The 16923-nt window shown below is 45.7% G+C and overlaps 1 protein-coding gene across 6 annotated transcripts in view; it reads right to left on the reverse strand.

Moving 5' to 3' along the window:
- LOC132378539 (F-actin-uncapping protein LRRC16A-like) overlaps nucleotides 1-16923 on the reverse strand; it is a 331671-nt gene that overhangs the window by 64881 nt on the left and 249867 nt on the right. For all 6 annotated transcript variants that reach the window (XM_059945517.1, XM_059945515.1, XM_059945516.1 and 3 more), the window contains 2 exons: nucleotides 13958-14133; nucleotides 11559-11646 (listed from right to left, as the gene is read on the reverse strand). In XM_059945517.1, the coding sequence (XP_059801500.1) occupies nucleotides 11559-11646; nucleotides 13958-14133 (264 nt within the window). The remainder of the gene's footprint in view (nucleotides 1-11558; nucleotides 11647-13957; nucleotides 14134-16923) is intronic.

Below are 16923 nucleotides of genomic sequence, written 5' to 3' on the forward strand. Positions count from 1 at the left end.
GTAGCTTTGCAGCAACTGGTCAGAGAGGCTTTCCAAGCTCCCGATTTGGACCAGCACGCTGGATCCCAGCCTTGACCTCCGAGCTGGACCTCCACGCACTGGCGTCTCCCCTTCCCCCACCACCACGCAGCCATCTGACATTTCCGAGCCTAAGGTTCAATCACCGGTTCCCGGGCCCTCGGGGGCTTCAGCTTCCTCCCAGCCCCCACCCCTTCCCCGCTGACTCCACCAGCCTCCCACCCCCCTCGGACCAGAGCTTTCAACCCTGCCGGGTCTTCACCATCCCCTCCGACCTCCCTCTCTCTGAGGCTGAGCGCTCGGTCCTTAGTAAGGGCCTCAGCTTTGTCCCCCTTCGCCCTCACCTCAGTGAGTTCTGCGTGCGCCAGGTCGTGGAGCTCTTCTTCCGCCAGCTCCGTCTTCGAGCCCACTTCTTCGGTAGGGACTCTCCCATCCCCACCGATGACCCGTTCTCCCACCTCCAACCCTCCTCCTCCTCCTCCTCATGGACTCCCTGCCCAGGATTTCTACCCACCCTGGATCTGTTCATCTCTAATTGCCATCGGGACATTAACTGTCTCAACTTCACCACCCCTTGCTCCAATTCCAACCTTACCCCTTCTGAACGTTCTGCTCTCCATTCCCTCCACAACAATCCCAACCTTACCATCAAACCCGTTGATAAGGGGGGTGCTGTTGCCGTCTGGCGCACCGACCTGTACATAGCGGAGGCACGACGACAACTTGCTGACACCTCCTCTTATCTACCCCTGGACTATGATCCCACTAGGAAGCACCAGTCCATTGTCCCCCAAACCATTTCCGATCTCATCAGCTCGGGAGATCTCCCATCCACGGCCATCAAACTTATAGTTCCCACACCCCATACTTCCCGTTTCTACCTCCTACCTAAGATTCACAAACCTGCCTGTCCAGGCAGACCCATTGTCTCTGCTTGCTCCTGCCCCACTGAACTCATTTCTGCCTATCTCAACTCTGTTTTATCTCCCCTGGTTCAATCCCTTCCCACCTATGTCTATGATACTTCCCATGCTTTCCACCTCTTCAAAGATTTCAAGTTCCCTGGCCCCCACCGCCTCATTTTCACCATGGACGTCCAGTCCCTATATACCTCTATCCCCCACCAGGAAGGTCTCCAAGCTTTCCGTTTCTTCCTGGATTCCAGACCCAGCCAGTCACCCTCTACCGCCACTCTTCTCCGCCTCGCGGAATTAGTCCTCACCCTTAACAATTTCTCCTTTGGCTCCTCCCACTTCCTCCAAATTAAAGGTGTAGCCATGGGCACCTGCATGGGTCCTAGCTATGCCTGCATTTCTGTTGGCCATGTGCAGCAATCTATGTTCCAAGCCTACACCGGTATCTGTCCTCCTCGTTTCTTACGTTTTATCGACGACTCCATCGGCGCTGCTTCCTGCGCACATGCTGAGCTCGTCGACTTCATTAACTTCGCCTCCAACTTTCACCCCACCCTCAAATTTACCTGGTCTATTTCCGACACCTCCCTCCCCTTTCTAGATCCTTCTGTTTCTATCTCTGGAGACAGCCTATCTACCGATGTCTACTACAAACCTACAGACTCCCACAGCTACCTAGACTATTCCTCCTCCCACCCTGTCTCCTGCAAAAATGCTATCCCTTTCTCTCAATTCCTCCACCTCCACCACATCTGCTCTCTGGATGAGGCCCTTCATTCTAGGACAATGGAGATGTCTTCCTTTTTTAAAGAAAGAGGCTTCCCTTCATCCACTATCAACTCTGCCCTCCATCGCATCTCCCGTATTTCACGCACCTCTGCCCTCACCCATCCCCCTGCCAGCCCACCAGGGATAGAGTCTCCCTGGTCCTCACCTATCACCCTACCAGCCTACAGATCCAACGCATAATCCTCCGTAACTTTCGCCACCTCCTACGTGATCCCACCACCAGCCACATCTTCCCCTTCCCCCACACTCTCGGCTTTCCACAGGGATTGCTCCCTACGCGACTCCCGAGTCCATGCATCCCCCCCCATCCCTCCCCACCGACCTCCCTCCGGGCACTCATCCCTGCAAACGGAAGAAGTGCTACACCTGCCCCCACACTTCTTCCCTCACCACCATCCCAGGCCCCAGACAGTCCTTTCAGGTGAGGCACCACTTCACCTGCGAGTCAACTGGGGTGATATACTGTATCCAGTGCTCCCGATGTGGCCATTTATACATGGGGAGCCCTGCTGCAGACTGGGAGACCGTTTTGCCGAACTCTGGCACTCAGTCCTCCAGCAGTGGTGGGATCTCCCTGTGGCCACACATTTCAATTCCACAAACCACTCCCACTCCGACATGTCTGTCCATGGCCTCCTCTATCGTCAAGATGAGGCCACACGCAGGTCGATGGAGCAATACCTTATTTCCCGCCTAGGTAGCCTCCTACCTGCCGGCATGAACACTCAACTCACAGACCTCCGTTGATACCCCTGCCCCCCCCCCTTACCCCCATCCCTATCTATAATTTTAGTCTGGTTCTCTTTCCCTCTCTTTCCCCCCTCACTATAATCTCCCCCCAGCCCTACCTTTCTTTCTCTTTTATTTCCCATAATTCTCCACCTTCCCCCCAGCACATTTCCCTCCAGCCTATCACTTCCCAGCTCTCTACTTCATCCCTCCCCCCACTTCTTATCCCCTCTCCACCATCCCATGTTACTTCACTCCTGATGAAGGGTTTCGGCCCGAAACGTCGTCACTACCTTCTCCCATAGATGCTGTCTGGCCTGCTGAGTTCTGCCAGCATTTTGTCTTTTTATTGGTCAGAGGGTTAACTTCAGATTGTTATGACACTTGGAATGCAGTTCTGAATTCTACTTTATTTTAAAACAGCCAAAATTAAAGCATGTAACTTAAAAACATAAGAAGTAGGAGCAGGAGCAGCTAACCATCTGAGTCTGTTTCACCTTTCGATAGGGTCAGGCTGATCTGGCTGTAGACTCAGCCCCACCTACCTGCCTTTCCCCCTTGATTCTTCAGCTTTGCAAAAATCTTTCTAACAGGGTCCTAAAGACATTTTTAGTAATCGCAAGATCCTGCTACACATTAAGAACTTAAAGTGCCGCGGGTCTACCGCAGAGGGAAAAAAATGGAAGGCTCGGTCGTAGTAAGGACTAGGCCTCAAGCCACGGTCTCGCCTGTTTATAGAGAAGTGTCGGAGTAGGGGTGCTCCACTGGGGGTGGTGTGGCGTGGCGTCCAGGCTGAAGTCTATGCTCACCAACCTCCCCCCCCCCCCCCCCGCCAAAATATACGCTCAGCAGATGACAAGCTCTGTTATGGGCGACTGTAGATTTTTGTGGCATTCAATGGACTCAGGGCCTGAAGCCCCAGTGTCACCTATTTATAACCGCCGAGGGACAGATGTCAGAGCCAGGGCACTCCACCAGGGGCAGTGTGGTGCAGGCTGGAATCAGTGCTGCCGCATCTCCTCCTCCCCACCAACGAGTGTTCACTCGACAGAAGACAAGCTTTATTGTGGCTGTTTGCAGATTTTGGCTGCACAGGATGGCTCGAGTTTGGACTTTTTTTATTGCGTGGCTGTATCTTTCTATTTTATACTTGCTACACGTGCTTTGTGCCGCGTGAAACTAGTGGTACTGTGTTTTGTGTCTTGGCCTCAGAGTAGCACTGTCTTGTTTGGCTGTACTCATGAGTATTCATGTACAGTTGAATGACAATTAAACTTGAATTGAATTAATGAAGCATCTACTGCTTTCTTGAGCAGAGAATTCCACTACTTACTACTCTCTGGAAAAAACAATTTCTCCTCATTGCTATTGTAAATTTATTGCTCTGAATCTTGAGGCTATGTCCCCAGTTCTAGACTCACTTACCAGTAGAAACAACTTTCCTGCTTCCATCTTATCTACCCTGCTCATAAATTTTTTAATGTTTCTATAAGATCTCCTCTTATTCTTCTGAATTCCCACGAGCATAGCCCCAGATGACTCAATCTCTTCTTCATAGATCAACACCCTCATCTCAGGAATCAACCTCATGAACCTCCTTTGCACTACCTCCAAAGCCAATACGTCTCTCCTCAAGAACAGAGACCAGAACTGCACACAATACTCCAGGTGCGGCCTCACCAGTACCCTATAAAATAGCAGATTAGCCTCCCTGCTCTTAAATTTGATCCATCCAGCTATGAAGCTCAACATTCCATTTGCCTTCTTGATAACCTGCTGTACCTGCAAACCAACCTTTTGTGTTTCATGCACACATACCCAAGTCCCTCTGTGTAACAGCATACCACAATCTTTCAGCATTTGCATAACAACCTCATCTTCGATTTTTCCTTCGAGTGGATGCCCTCGCATTTACCAATGTTGCACTCCATCTGCCAGACCCCCTCACTTAACCCACCTGTATGCCTTTGCAGACTCTCTGCGTCCTCCATACAATTTGCTTCTCCACTCAGTTCACTGTCGTCAACAAAATTAGATACGCTACACCCGGTCCCCTCTTCCAGATTGTTAATGATCATTGTGGTCATCTATTCCTGTGGAACTTCAGTCACCATTAACCACCAATGAGAGAAATGCCCATCATCCAACCTTTAACCAATCCTCTACTCTTGCTAATACATTACCCCCAACTCCATGGATCATTATCTTGTCTTGATACAATTGGGTGGAAATAAGACTGAATAATATTTTTACCAAAATGCAAGCAGCAGCAATCACCACATGGAAACTGTGTGGCAATTAATTTTCAGTGGTGCAAGCATAATTTGCAAATGTAATACAATCACACTCCATAGTATAGAAAGCTTGTCTCCTTTATTTAAAAAAAATCAGATCTCACACCAAGCCTTAACTCAATTAGTAACTGAGGCATTTGTTCTTTTAATTAAGCTCGCCTTGCTCACTCAAGTCTCTCAAGCCTATGTGATTGCCATCGATAATTCAGCAAACCTACTACAAGGTGAAGCATGTGAGCTGTCAGAGGAAGAGGATACTATTACTATATTTAAGTTATTTGGCCAGGTTCACGGATAGGAAAAGCATCAAGGGAGCTGGGCCAACTTCAGGAAAATGAGACTAACTCAGGAAGGCAGCCTGTTAGGCATGGATGTTGGGCCAAAGAGCCTGGTCCATGCTGTAACTCCTTAACTTTATAAATATTCGTATGATCTTTCAGCATACGCAACCCTTGCTTCAATACTGAGTACAATCTGCCACATTTTGGTTAAAACGCAAAACCAATACTTTCTCAATTGGACCCCAAAACAAAATCCCACTTTTATGAAGAAAAGCAGTGTATGTAGTATTCTGGCCAACATCCATCCCTACACCAATATCACTAGACAGACTAACGAGTGATTTCTACAATACCATCAGTGGCTACAATTTGTAGACTCACTCAGAAGATGCATTACTATTGGCAGAAGAGTGCATTGCAATGGCTGATGTTGTGAAGGGTGCAACATACATTTAGGTATTCACTTTCTTTATTACTAAAATGGCATTGTATCACCAATGATTCTTCCTTTCCATCACTCCTTTCTATGATGCCAGAACTGAAAACCCTCCAGTCCACTTCCAACCTTCACAAGTACCGTCTGCCTGCTCTGTCCCTTCAGCACAAATGCTAATCTTCTTATGCTACAGTTGTTAAATCACCACTTTCCATCCATGCCTTCAATCAGCGGTATAATTGCTATCCTCTAGGAAGCAGAATATTTTCAGATCCACATTTCTACGTGAGAATGCTGATCAGAATTTTGCCGCATCATGTCTGACTATAAAGACCAAATGATAACTAACAGGATTATAATCCTCACCCATCTCAAGCAAATGCATCTTAAGTGATTCAATTCTAGTATTTTCAATTCATCAACCTAAAAAGTTTTAAAACTCAAATCTAATTAAATGTCTGTATGTGGAGCAGGGGCTAGAGAAGATGGCACCTGCGGTTTTTGCAGACCCAGGTGACTCCTTCCAGTTTGTCTACAAAACAGCTTATTCTTCTCTTATGTCTTTCTTTCTTTTTAAGGTGGTTGGGGTTCTGTCAGAGTCTGTGATCTATAGTTCAGACTATGGTTCTTCACAAGCGGTGAGGTTTTGGGCCAGCTGTGCAGCCCGGCACTTCACTGTCTCCAGGAATGGCCTGGAAGCCGTGTGTCTTTGGGGAACGGAGACAACCCGGTTCCTCGCCAACTGAAGTATTGTGGGAGACTGAAACATCAAGACAGCAGTCGGAAGAAACTCTCTGTACTCGAGTGATCCCGCTCTCTCTCTTACGATGGAGAGCGAGAGTCTGTTGGTCCTCGAGATGGGGGCTAGAAGAAGTGACAGAAGACTGTAACGTTGGAACAGCCAGTTGCAGCTCTCCGCCCTCGTTGCGGGAGCACCCTCTCTCTCCCTCGATGGAGAGGGCCTGTCTGAGATAACGAAGAGCTGGGTAATGGACTGTAGTTTTTGATGGACTAGATCAAGCTCTCTCTGGGGGGCTTTCTGCTATTGTTTGCGTGGTTGGGGGGCTGGGGGGGTGGATACTTCTGATGCAAGCGAGGGGAGGCGAGGTTGATGCTTCGCTGCTGCTTCTGTATGGAAGTGGGAGGGGGCTTTGGGGTTCTGATGTCCTATCATTTATTCTATGGGGTTTCTTGTTTCGTAGATGTCCACGAAGAGTAAGAATTTCAGGTTGCATACTGTATACGTTCTCTGATATTAAAGTGAACCATTTGAATAATTTTGATTAAGTATATTAATGAGTTACCAACTAATTCATTACAATTAAATTAGTTAATATGTATTTTGTGTTTGAATCATCAAAACAGAAATGGTTATCAGTGACACTAGAATTTTCAATCCTCTGCAAAATATATTTAGCAACTTTAGTATCAAAATGCAAGGGATATTCTTTTTAATTGGTCTCTTCAGTAGAATCTAGCGCTCAGAACTTTATCAATGTTCGGATAGCTCTTGGATTTATTCTAACATTTGGCATTTTGTTACAACTGTACATTTCTCTGTAACTGCAGTGTGACCTTGCACTTTATTGTTCACTTTCTCTGTAGCTGTTGCACTTTATTCTGCTTTCTGTTATTGTTTTCCCTTGTTCTGCTTCAATGCACTGTGGAATGATTTGATCTGCATGAATAGTATACCAGACAAGTCTTTCAATGTACCTTGGTGCACATGACAATAATTAACCAATTCCAATGAAAAGTGCTTCATAGTATAAGCATCACTGATAGGGCCATTTGGTGTGGTTGTATGATGACTGAAGGGAAAAGAGCAACATTGCACTGTGTACAAAGCAAAACTTCAACTCAAAAGTAAACTTTCATGAATGTCGCTTCAGCACAACACTTCACAAAGTAGCTCACAATATAGAATCAAAGCACTCAAGAGCATAGAGAATTATTTCAAATGTACTGTATATACAGATTGTATTTTAAAGTCAAACTCAAAGACCTAATTCCAAAGCTGCAGCAAAAGTACCACAGTAGTTGGAAAATGTTTTTTGTCACAGGTAACATTTGGCAGAATGATCTGGAGGTGGTCATCTCCTCTCCAGGGAAAGTATGCTGCACCTGATATTCCCACAGTCTCCGGAATACTAACCAAATGGGCATGTTTAGCTCAAGCAGGATCAGAGGGTTCAAGAGCAGTATCTATTATTGCATGAAATGCATCAAACCTGTCCTAATTGTATGAAGATATCGGAATTGTGCTGTGTTCTTTTCTTAAAATCAAAAGTAGTGTTGAACTACTTCAAGCGGTACAAGAACATATTAACTATCTGTAGTTAATGAGAAAATGGGTTGGATTCATGGAATTCTTGGTTCATTTTACGACCATAAACTAAACAAAGTCTGTTCATCTGAGAGTTCACTGCAGATGGAATTATGAAGAAATGCCACACAAGCAACATAAGTCTTGACTGCAAGCCTGGTCAACCTACAGAAAATGCTGTATTGAATCTCAGTTTAGATAACTCTTGGAGAAAATTGAAATGCCATGCTCTGTACAGAAAACACTTTTGAATTCTTAAGGCGATATGCAGAGGTTAAAAACTATGCACTGCCAATTTCAATGTTGACAACTCCCAACAACACTCCTCAACACGGTTCAAGCTGATTCTGATCCACTGATAACTGACTTCAAGATCAATTACCGTAACTTGGGAGGATAAAACGGAATAAGGAGGATAAATATTTAAAATGAAAAAAGGAGTAATGATGGGAAGCTGTGAAATGGAGGAAATAATTTATGAATTGTTCTAGTAAAGAACCAGCAGAGACATCTCCTTCAGGGATATAAACTTCATAACTCCATGTCTACATGTTGCTAACTGCGAGTCTGGACTGAGCCAGTTTGGAGTGCGAGTCTGGACTGAGCCTGTTTGGAGTGTGAGTCTGGACTGAGCCTGTTTGGAGTGCGAGTCTGGACTGAGCCTGTTTGGAGTGTGAGTCTGGACTGAGCCTGTTTGGAGTGTGAGTCTGGACTGAGCCTGTTTGGAGTGTGAGTCTGGACTGAGCCTGTTTGGAGTGTGAGTCTGGACTGAGCCTGCTTGGAGTGCGAGTCTGGACTGAGCCTGTTTGGAGTGTGAATCTGGACTGAGCCTGTTTGGAGTGTGAGTCTGGACTGAGCCTGTTTGGAGTGCAAGGCTGGACTGAGCCTGTCTGGAGTGTGAGTCTGGACTGAGCCTGTTTGGAGTGTGAGCCTGGACTGAGCCTGTTTGGAGTGCGAGTCTGGACTGAGTCTGGACTGAGACTGTTTGGAGTGTGAGTCTGGACTGAGCCTGTCTGGAGTGTGAGTCTGGACTGAGCCTGTTTGGAGTGTGAGTCTGGACTGAGCCTGTTTGGAGTGCGAGTCTGGACTGAGCCTGTTTGGAGTGTGAGTCTGGACTGAGCCTGTTTGGAGTGTGAATCTGGACTGAGCCTGTTTGGAGTGTGAGTCTGGACTGAGCCTGTTTGGAGTGTGAGTCTGGACTGAGCCTGTTTGGAGTGTGAGTCTGGACTGAGCCTGTTTGGAGTGTGAGTCTGGACTGAGCCTGTTTGGAGTGTGAGTCTGGACTGAGCCTGTCTGGAGTGTGAGTCTGGACTGAGCCTGTTTGGAGTGCGAGTCTGGACTGAGCCTGTTTGGAGTGTGAGTCTGGACTGCCTGTTTGGAGTGTGAGTCTGGACTGAGCCTGTTTGGAGTGTGAGTCTGGACTGAGCCTGTTTGGAGTGTGAGTCTGGACAGCCTGTTTGGAGTGTGAGTCTGGACTGAGCCTGTCTGGAGTGTGAGTCTGGACTGAGCCTGTTTGGAGTGTGAGTCTGGACTGAGACTGTTTGGAGTGTGAGTCTGGACTGAGCCTGTTTGGAGTGTGAGTCTGGACTGAGCCTGTTTGGAGTGTGAGTCTGGACTGAGCCTGTTTGGAGTGCCAGTCTGGACTGAGCCTGTTTGGAGTGCGAGTCTGGACTGAGCCTGTTTGGAGTGTGAGTCTGGACTGAGCCTGTTTGGAGTGCGAGTCTGGACTGAGCCTGTTTGGAGTGTGAGTCTGGACTGAGCCTGTTTGGAGTGTGAGTCTGGACTGAGCCTGTTTGGAGTGTGAGTCTGGACTGAGCCTGTTTGGAGTGTGAGTCTGGACTGAGCCTGTTTGGAGTGCGAGTCTGGACTGAGTCTGTCTGGAGTGTGAGTCTGGACTGAGCCTGTCTGGAGTGTGAGTCTGGACTGAGCCTGTTTGGAGTGTGAGTCTGGACTGAGCCTGTTTGGAGTGGGAGTCTGGACTGAGACTGTTTGGAGTGGGAGTCTGGACTGAGCCTGTTTGGAGTGTGAGTCTGGACTGAGCCTGTGTGGAGTGCGAGTCTGGACTGAGCCTGTTTGGAGTGTGAGTCTGGACTGAGCCTGTTTGGAGTGTGAGTCTGGACTGAGCCTGTTTGGAGTGTGAGTCTGGACTGAGCCTGTTTGGAGTGTGAGTCTGGACTGAGCCTGTTTGGAGTGCGAGTCTGGACTGAGCCTGTTTGGAGTGTGAGTCTGGACTGAGCCTGTCTGGAGTGTGAGTCTGGACTGAGCCTGTTTGGAGTGTGAGTCTGGACTGAGCCTGTTTGGAGTGTGAGTCTGGACTGAGCCTGTTTGGAGTGTGAGTCTGGACTGAGCCTGTCTGGAGTGTGAGTCTGGACTGAGCCTGTTTGGAGTGTGAGTCTGGACTGAGCCTGTTTGGAGTGTGAGTCTGGACTGAGCCTGCTTGGAGTGTGAGTCTGGACTGAGCCTGTTTGGAGTGTGAGTCTGGACTGAGCCTGTTTGGAGTGTGAGTCTGGACTGAGCCTGTTTGGAGTGTGAGTCTGGACTGAGCCTGTTTGGAGTGTGAGTCTGGACTGAGCCTGTTTGGAGTGTGAGTCTGGACTGAGCCTGTTTGGAGTGTGAGTCTGGACTGAGCCTGTTTGGAGTGTGAGTCTGGACTGAGCCTGTTTGGAGTGCGAGTCTGGACTGAGCCTGTTTGGAGTGTGAGTCTGGACTGAGCCTGTTTGGAGTGTGAGTCTGGACTGAGCCTGTTTGGAGTGTGAGTCTGGACTGAGCCTGTTTGGAGTGTGAGTCTGGACTGAGCCTGTTTGGAGTGTGAGTCTGGACTGAGTCTGGACTGAGCCTGTTTGGAGTGTGAGTCTGGACTGAGCCTGTTTGGAGTGTGAGTCTGGACTGAGTCTGGACTGAGCCTGTTTGGAGTGTGAGTCTGGACTGAGCCTGTTTGGAGTGTGAGTCTGGACTGAGCCTGTTTGGAGTGTGAGTCTGGACTGAGCCTGTTTGGAGTGTGAGTCTGGACTGAGCCTGTTTGGAGTGCCAGTCTGGACTGAGCCTGTTTGGAGTGTGAGTCTGGACTGAGACTGTTTGGAGTGTGAGTCTGGACTGAGCCTGTTTGGAGTGTGAGTCTGGACTGAGCCTGTTTGGAGTGTGAGTCTGGACTGAGCCTGTTTGGAGTGTGAGTCTGGACTGAGCCTGTTTGGAGTGTGAGTCTGGACTGAGCCTGTTTGGAGACTGAGCCTCTATGGAGCAAGAATTCTGCGGGGCACTTCTGCATGACCAATCTAATTTAGTTGCAGGTGTCGCCTTATATTAACTTTTAATTGAGAGAAGAAGTGGCTATTTGTACTAATACTCCCAGAAGTCAGATTTTCACACAGACAGTGGTGGGTGCATAGAATACACTGCCATTGACAGCGTTAGAGGCGGATTAAAAAGGGTCTTTTAAGAGACTCTTAGGTAGGTACATGGAGCTTAGAAAAATAGAGGGCCATGCGGTCGGGAAATTCTATGCAGTTTCTAGAGAAGGTTACATGGTCGGCACAACATTGTGGGTCGAAGGGCCTGTAACGTGCTGTAGATTTCTATTTTTCTATGAAGCCCAACTTTCATTGTGGTGAAACAGTCACACCATATGCAGCAGAAGCATTACTTCAAGCAAAATGCAAAACTATGGCCCTACTTCATTGTCCATCTACCCAGATTATTATTTTTTTCTCTCATTTCCCACCAAAAGCATTCGTAAATGACGAACAAATCAAATATTGTAGGTTTGCCACTTACCAGTTTGTGTTGTGAGCTTGAAAGTGCTTCCAGGATCTCATCTACTATATGATCAGACAGAAACGATGCAACTGTCAGCCTGACTTCACTGCATGAGAATTGCAAAGATAATAGAGAGAATTCAATCACCTTCTGTAACACGGGGAAACTCGTCATGTTTATAGATATATTTCTTTCAGCCTTTAAGTTCCCTATAACTTCAACTCATGACCAGTCCTCTTCCACATTTTCACTTCCCTCAAAGAGCACATTCAATTAAAAGTGAAATTTTAAGGAGTTTTGGATCAGGAACTGGGTAAGGACCCCACACCACCAATAGGTCTGACTGGCTCATTCAGAAACTGTTGGGATTCAACATTCAAGGAATGCTACAAACTTGGTCAACAAGAACATTAAAAAAAATCAAGAGCAGGAGGTGGCCACCAGGCCCCTCGGCCCCTCAAGCTTGGCGACCATTTCTGCTGTAACTTTCTCCAAGGTATCAGAATTGTCACTTGTTTATTATGTGATACAGTGTGGCCCCTCTGGCCCACACCGCGCAACCCCTGCAAACCCGATTAACCATAACCTAATGACAGGTCATTCTACCTAACTGTGGGAGGAAACCTGAGCACCTGGGGAAAACACAGGCATTCCACGGCGAGACCATACAGAAGTGCCGGAAAAGAAATTCCAACTCCAGAACACCGCAAGCTGTAATCGCATCACACTAACCACTACGCTACCATGGCACCTTTGCTTACCTATTCTAAAGCTGCAGCAGGATTTTTAATCTGTCTTACACTGCTCACAACACCATAAAATGGGAACAAAATTGGAGTAAAATGAGCCTCTGAAATGTCTCATTTACTTCTAGACTCAGGAAGTAAAGGTGAGGTTTGTGCATGTCTCAGCAGGAAAGGCAAACCCCAAATAACAAGATCCTAACAAATTACGTGGAAGAAAGGGATAAGCCCCATTTCCACAATAAGGTGTTGGCTTCCAACATGGGACTTGCATGCAATTGTTCAGTGTGTCCTCCAAGTTACAGTTCTTCACGTGATTCTGGAGGTTCCTCTGGTATTGCCTTATTTGAATGGGGGCTACCTGATTGGTAAATCTACAAATTTGATCCAAATGTCTCTTATGTCTGGGCTGTAAGAAGAGTAGAGCACATTTTGCTTGCTATCTTTATTCTTCTTCTTCCTTTCTTCTTTGTTTTTGGACTCCCACCATTTCCCATTTCCAATTATCTTTCTTACTAAATCAATGGTGAAGCAACAAGCTTTACACCTCTTTCCTGACAACAGAAAGAACGTTGGATCCAAAGTATCAGAATTCTAACTTTCAGTGCAATTCTACTAAAATACAAGCAAGAGGGATATGTGAAGTATTCAAGCCCAATCTGCCATAAGTTTACAGAAGATCTTCTACATCAACTCCACATTCCCACACTTCCCCACAACTTTTTAAAAAAATTGTTTTGCTATCCAAATGCAGGTGCTCTTTAACAAATGTATTTACAAATTTCTGCTATAATGCTATTGAATCTTTAAATACCTTTGATTTACAAACCATTTTTTTTTGCTCTAAAAATAACATTCTCCACCCACTGGAATGCATGGTAGCAGAATGCACTTCAGTCAGTCTTTCTAATTTACAAAATTTTTTTCAGGAATGTAGTTGCTCTGTAAATCTAGCAACACCCATATCTTTCATGGGTTATCTCTGACATATTCAACATGGGACTATCACCAACATGATAAATTTGGAAATTTCAAATATTTGCACCATTTTATAGAAATATTTTCTTATCTCAATCCTCAATAGGCTTATTCTGACATTTTCATTTTCTGCATTAGATTTCCCAGGCAAGAGAAATGTTGCTCCAGCATCTATCCCGTTGGAGTAAATTTTATACAGTAAACCTTTAATAATCCAACTCTTTTCGGATTTTGGTAGGCCAGACTTGCAGAATTTCTGGATCTTACTCCTATTAATACCCAAAGAGATTCATATTTGCTTAAAAACATGTTACACAGCAATACAATGCATTTTCCAGTGAAAAAGTTGACCATAAAGGGATCAGGAAATACAGAAGCGTTTCAGGCTTTGGCTCTTGTTGCAAACACAGCCACCCACGTTTCTGACCCACAGTATCTCAGATTCCGACTACGGTACCAGCCATTCACCCTGCACAGTCCAGACCTGGTTCACGTTCCACACTTATAAACTCAATACTAAAAAAGCACTGGGTTTTACGAACAACTGAATGCTGAATTACTGGCACTTTGCTGTGTGTTTTAATAAATTATTTTAAACTCATCACACACAAATTCTGATATATTGAGTGATTTCATCAGCCTACTGCAATTAGTATACCGCTGTACTATGTAGAATGCAATCAAGTGTTAAAATACCTAATTTTATTAAGAATATCGATGCCCGACTGCTCAAGCAGAACATTCTTGATAAAGGTGCGTGGAATGGAAACTTTCTCAGTGGAGGCCTCTATCAGATTCTGCCGCAGGTGGGCCTTCTTCATCACGTGAGGGCAGAGCCCTTCAGCTGCATCTACCATGGACTCCAACATAATCTGTAATGGAAAGCAAAACAATTGGAAGTTAAAGCTGTATGCAGACAGCAAGCTAACATTCATACAGGTGGAACACAAGGAAATCTGCAGATGCTGGAAATTCAAACAACAACACACACAAAATGCTGGTGGAACACAGCAGGCCAGGCAGCATCTATAGGGAGATCTCGGCCCAAAACGTCGACAGCGCTTCTCCCTATAGATGCTGCCTGGCCTGCTGTGTTCCACCAGCATTTTGTGTGTGTTGTTACTCATACAGGTGGAGGGGTTTTGGCATTCATCTAAGTGCCTGAATTGGTTGTGTGATAAACAGAGGAAGCAATTAAACAATTATCTGTCCAGTATTCTTTTAAGGGGGAGCTCAAAGAAATCCACTCACAGCAATTAACAGCACAAAGCTACAGATGTACTGAGTTACTTTCAGCAGAGTCACATCCTGCATCTGACTTGTCACCACTCTAAGAAATAGATCTTAGAAATACTCTTCAATAACAACTTTAGTCCAGGTCAAGATTTGTTGTCCAGCTTTGCCCTACAAACTCTTCCAGTGCTACTGAAAACCAATCAGACCAAAATTCCATTCTTCAGAAAAAAGATCTAGTCCTTTCCCTGCATGATGAATAAACTCTTCTTGGGCTTCAGCCGGATACAGGTATTGAATTTAACTGACGTTTTGATGACAAACTCTTCCATCTTCGTCAGGGATACGCCTGGGCATGTCTAGTCCGGTGGTATTTATACCTTTGACATCTGTTGCTCCTGATTGGTTTATCATCATCCAATCAGGTTTCTGCTGTCCCACCGTATGTATAATCAAACTCCAGTTTTTACTTAGAGCTAGACCATCGTCTTTGTTGAAAGTCTTCTCCTCCAGTTTTATTTCAATGGCTTCCTTCGATGACTGTACCAAAAGCCATTGGCCGATGCAGTAGTATTGTGCAATCAGTAGTATTGTTATCCTATGGCCATTGCAAATGCAAAGTTCTGCTATCGCTGATCTCTCCAGGTAACCCAAACAGATACACCTCCTGCGCTTCTTGATGCGAGTTTCCAGTACGCGTCCTGGCTGTCTGCCTGGTGAAGGAAGCCAATGAAATAAACCTAGTGGAGAAGAATTTTAACAAAGGTGAAGGTCTCACTCTAAGTAAGGACTGGAATTTGATTGTAAACAAGATGAACAGTGGATACTTGATTGGATGATGACTAACCAATCAGGAGGAACAAATGATGGGGGTATAAATACCACCACACTGGACATGCCCAGGCATCATCCCTGATGAAGGCGGCAGAGTTTGTCTTTGAAATGTCAGTTAAAATCAATATCTGTACCTGGCTGGAAGCCCGAGAAGAGCTTATGTCCCACACTTTTGTTTAAATCCCTTTGTGGCTTCACCTCTCTGCCTTAGTCATTTACTGTAGCTCTCCATACATGGCCCACTGATAACCCTTGTAATGCAGCTCACAGAGCCCAAGCAACTCGACTCCACATAGCTGTTCAGTCCTCAGTCTGTGTGCAGCAGCATTGGGCACAGTTGCGTCACTGATGGTTCAATTGTAAACTAAAACATATGTATCTATTTATTTACAAATTCATCACAACAGGGAGCTGAATCCATAAAATCATCAAAATTCAGATTCCGATATATTTATCACATTTACATCGAAGCACACAGTGAAATACAACCTAGGGACGTGCTGGGGGTAAGCGTTGCCACCTATTCCGATGCCAACATAGCATGCCCATGAAGCTTGGCAATACAACACAGAACAAAATAAAACTGAACACAAGTAACAAAGCAGCAACAATTCTTTGGTAAAACGTGTTGAACCCAGGATGAATAAAGGCCAATTTTCTGTTGTCGGTTAGCTTTGCCACCTGTCAAAGCTGAGAGCTAATAGCTTCCACAAATTTTTCAAGCATTTACATAAATAAACCCTGTTCAAACTGAGGGGAACGATCTAAAATTTTCTCATAGGATTTTAATGAAATTGCTAAAAGATACGAGAAAAAAAGTCAAATAATTTATAAAGAAGATCCCCTTTGCTCCCTAATTCAATGCCTTACCATAAGCAGGAAAATCAATAACATCTCAGTCTCAGGACCTGGGAGGCAATTCACTGGAGTAATTGCTGGGGAATTAAGCAGGACTGCTTTCTGTTGATGTCTCAATTCTGAACCTGTCAGTAAAACTTCCATGTTTCTCAGCACCAACGTGGAAGTCCTGGATTTAATGTCATTTAAATAGGCAAGCTCTGGATCTTGTGTGTCGAGCTGCCAGCAATAGCCAGTCCAATCAGCGTCAGGGAATGCCAATAACACAGTCCACATCAATGAATGTCATCTCATTATCTGATTGTTCCAGGGTGTTATCCCTCCGTCATTGAAAGCTGGACACACTACTTCCTTCAGACATTAATCAAAGACTGAAAGGATTGAGATCCAATCACAAACGAGTGGAAATGTTCAGATGCTAGAAGTCTGAGCAGCACACACAAGATGCAGGAGGAACTCAGCAGGCCAGGCAGCATGCAAGAAAAGAGTACAGTCGATGCTTCAGGCCAAAACCCTGTACTCTTTTCCTAGATGCTGCCTGGCCTGCTGAGTTCCTCCAGCATTTTGTGTGTGTTGGAAAGGATCGAGCTTTTATGATTCCCAAACACCAAGCATTGTCTAATCAGTGCAATACAATGGGCACAAAAAAACCACTATGAGATTTAAAATTGGTAAATCAATTGCGTTTTCCTTGTGTTTTCGAATCTGAGGAAAGTCGATGAGAATGGTGGGAGAAT

This window comes from Hypanus sabinus, chromosome 20, assembly GCF_030144855.1.
Source record: "Hypanus sabinus isolate sHypSab1 chromosome 20, sHypSab1.hap1, whole genome shotgun sequence".
NCBI lineage: Eukaryota > Metazoa > Chordata > Chondrichthyes > Myliobatiformes > Dasyatidae > Hypanus > Hypanus sabinus.